Source organism: Benincasa hispida, chromosome 12 (genome assembly GCF_027475165.1).
Source record: "Benincasa hispida cultivar pf3 chromosome 12, pf3_genome.v1.1, whole genome shotgun sequence".
NCBI lineage: Eukaryota > Viridiplantae > Streptophyta > Magnoliopsida > Cucurbitales > Cucurbitaceae > Benincasa > Benincasa hispida.
Genome location: NC_143489.1, coordinates 28,568,619 through 28,571,324, shown reverse-complemented (window position 1 = coordinate 28,571,324; position 2,706 = coordinate 28,568,619). Strand labels below are relative to the sequence as shown.

Below are 2,706 nucleotides of genomic sequence, written 5' to 3'. Positions count from 1 at the left end.
GCCTAAATGACTACTTGCTAATATTCTCATGCTTAAGGGAAGCCTAAGTTTCCTAATTTAGAGAACGTATCACACTTAGGATAAGCCTAAATGTTCATTCATTGAGCCAAGCTATTCATGTGTCAACTGTATTTGCCAACAATTTATAGATAAGTACAGCATTATAATTGCTTGACTTCATATTAGTAAAAGGATCTTTTCATGGACGCTTTGCCCCCTAAATGTAGATGATATTTCACTAAACTGTATTACCAAAATTTGTTTTTGTCAATCTTAATTTATTTGTTTTTGCAATTGTAGGCACATCGAATGTAACATTGTTATACTGTGTGATCGAATACTTTTATTTGAGCTATTAAAGCAACTTTTAGAAAATAATTTTTAATCTCTTCATTTAGGTTAACTAATGAAATTTTGTTTCAAAATTTCAAAATTGAGCATCACTTAAGTCAAAAGTTAGACTACATTATTTTTGTAAGCATTGATTTTTATAATTATGTTGAACCTTATTGATTTGACATCAGATAATTTTAGATTTTCCATAGTATCTAGTCCATTTTTGTTTGGAGCTAAATTAGAATCTCCACATATTGTTAAGTTTGATTTTTTTTTTATATATATATATAACTTGATTCTGAGTATTTCATTAGTTGAATCATAATATGGTTCAATATATTATTAGTTTTTTTTTAAGGAAAAAGCAATATATTATTAGTAGATTGATGAATCATTTGTAATTTTTTTAAGACTACTTTTTTCAAATTTGAAAAGTTGTTCACATATATTTATTACATAATTTACAAAAAGGCAATTAAAAAATAAAATAAAATAAAAAAAGATCCTCTTTTTCCACTTTCTTTTCCTCCCCTTGACAAAGTCTCTTCACTTCTCTTCACTTCACACATCTTCTCTCTGTTTCTTCCAAATTTTCTCTCTCTAACTCCCCGTTCTCTCCCCTCCCAAAAATGGCTTCTCACCCAAAAACAGCCATCGCCGCCGTTCTCCTGGTCTTCATCATCGCTGTCCTCCCGCCGGCGACAAGGTCCGACGACACCTGCCCATACCCTTGTTACCCTCCGCCAACCGGCCCCGGCACCGCCACGCCGGCGACTCCATCTACGCCGTCTCAAACAGGTTACGGCTCCTATTCTCCTCCGGCGTACTACTCTCCGCCGGCTGCTTATTACCCATATAACCCACCGCCGTCTGACGGCAACAGCTTCGACGGCGTCACTCCACTGCCGCCGGACCCGATTCTGCCGTACTTCCCTTATTACTATAAGAAGCCTCCTCACAAACCGGATGATGAATCGGATAGCTCCGCCGTCGCCGGACGGAAATCTGAGGTCGGGATGATCGCCGGAATTTATGTATTCATTTTTCTCTCTTTCTTCTTCTTCATTTTGATATAATTCAAAAAGGTAGCTACCCGGTTTTAATTTAATGAATTAATTAGAAATTTTTATTTATTTATCTTTGTCCCCGAATGAGAAACCTTCCTCCCTTGTTATATGAATTTAATTGGAAGGAAATTGGAACAAATTTGATGAATACTGATAATTGAACAAAGTATTGGGATGAAAAAGTTTATTAAATAAACAAAGCTGTAAATGAAAATTTAATTTAATTGTTTATTAAATTTAATTTATTAATTTTGAATAGTTTTTCGAGTTGGCCTAAAAACTTAGGGACCGTTTGGTTTATGGTTTTATAGATATATGAGAATAGGATGATAAGAATAAAAAATGAATGTATTTGATTGTGCATTTATCAGAATTTTATGAAAAAAAAATTATGTTTGTATATAATTTAGGAAAGTATGTATGAAAATATATTATAATTGTAATGAATTAATGTATTAACCAATAAACAATATTCAATATATCGTTAAAAAATTAATTAACCACGAATCAATAATAATTTTAATTATAAATATCAAAAAATGAGTATTTATACTTAAAATTTAACTAATTAATATATTTAATGAACGTCATACTAATTATAATCTAATACCTAATTAATTTCAATCTTAATAATTTTAATTTTTAATTAAATAATATAAAAATATATATTTTAATAAACAATATATTTTATAAAAAGTAAAAAAAAAATAAAAAAATGATATATTAATAAAGAATACTAAAAAAGTTTATGTAAATAGGTTAGATTAATAATAAATGAAGTAATAAAAATTAATAACAATAAATATGAATAATGATTATATGTTTATAATAAAGGATTAAATTAAAATTAATCTCAATAAATAATTATTTAGTTAGGAAAAAATATAAAATAATAAATTATTATTATAGAAACAGAATTTTTGTACTAAATAAATTTAAATGATCATAATTTGCTAATTAAATCTATTTAAAGCTTTTATTATTGGTTAATAAATTATTAATTTATTTAAAAAAAGTAACTGCATTCATTTAGTAAAATCTTATTATAAAAATAAGTTAAAGTAAATATTTAATAGATTATTAAGTATTTATTAAAATAAAGATTTATATTATTTTATTAAATTAATATTAATTACTTATTTAATTAAATATATTTAAAGTGAAATTATATATAAAATAAAGGAGAAAAAAGAAAATCCATAATTTTAGAAGGGAATAGAAAATTCTTTCCTATGATAAATGGTTGAAAACTGTGAAACAATCATTCACTACAAAGCTGTGACAATGAATCCCCAACTCGAAG

The 2,706-nt window shown here is 27.2% G+C and overlaps 1 protein-coding gene across 1 annotated transcript; it reads left to right on the top strand.

Annotated features, from left to right (window-relative positions):
• The first annotated feature begins 651 nt into the window (after positions 1-651).
• LOC120067759 (uncharacterized) lies at positions 652-1,469 on the top strand. The gene has a single exon (XM_039019327.2). It carries the CDS (start codon positions 966-968, stop codon positions 1,410-1,412), a length of 447 nt encoding a protein of 148 aa, XP_038875255.2. The 5' UTR covers positions 652-965; the 3' UTR covers positions 1,413-1,469.
• The last annotated feature ends 1,237 nt before the right edge of the window (positions 1,470-2,706 follow it).

What these genes read in the sequence shown, in the direction of transcription:
- LOC120067759 (XM_039019327.2), top strand. Translation starts at nt 966, where the DNA reads ATGGCTTCTCACCCAAAAACAGCCATCGCCGCCGTTCTCCTGGTCTTC.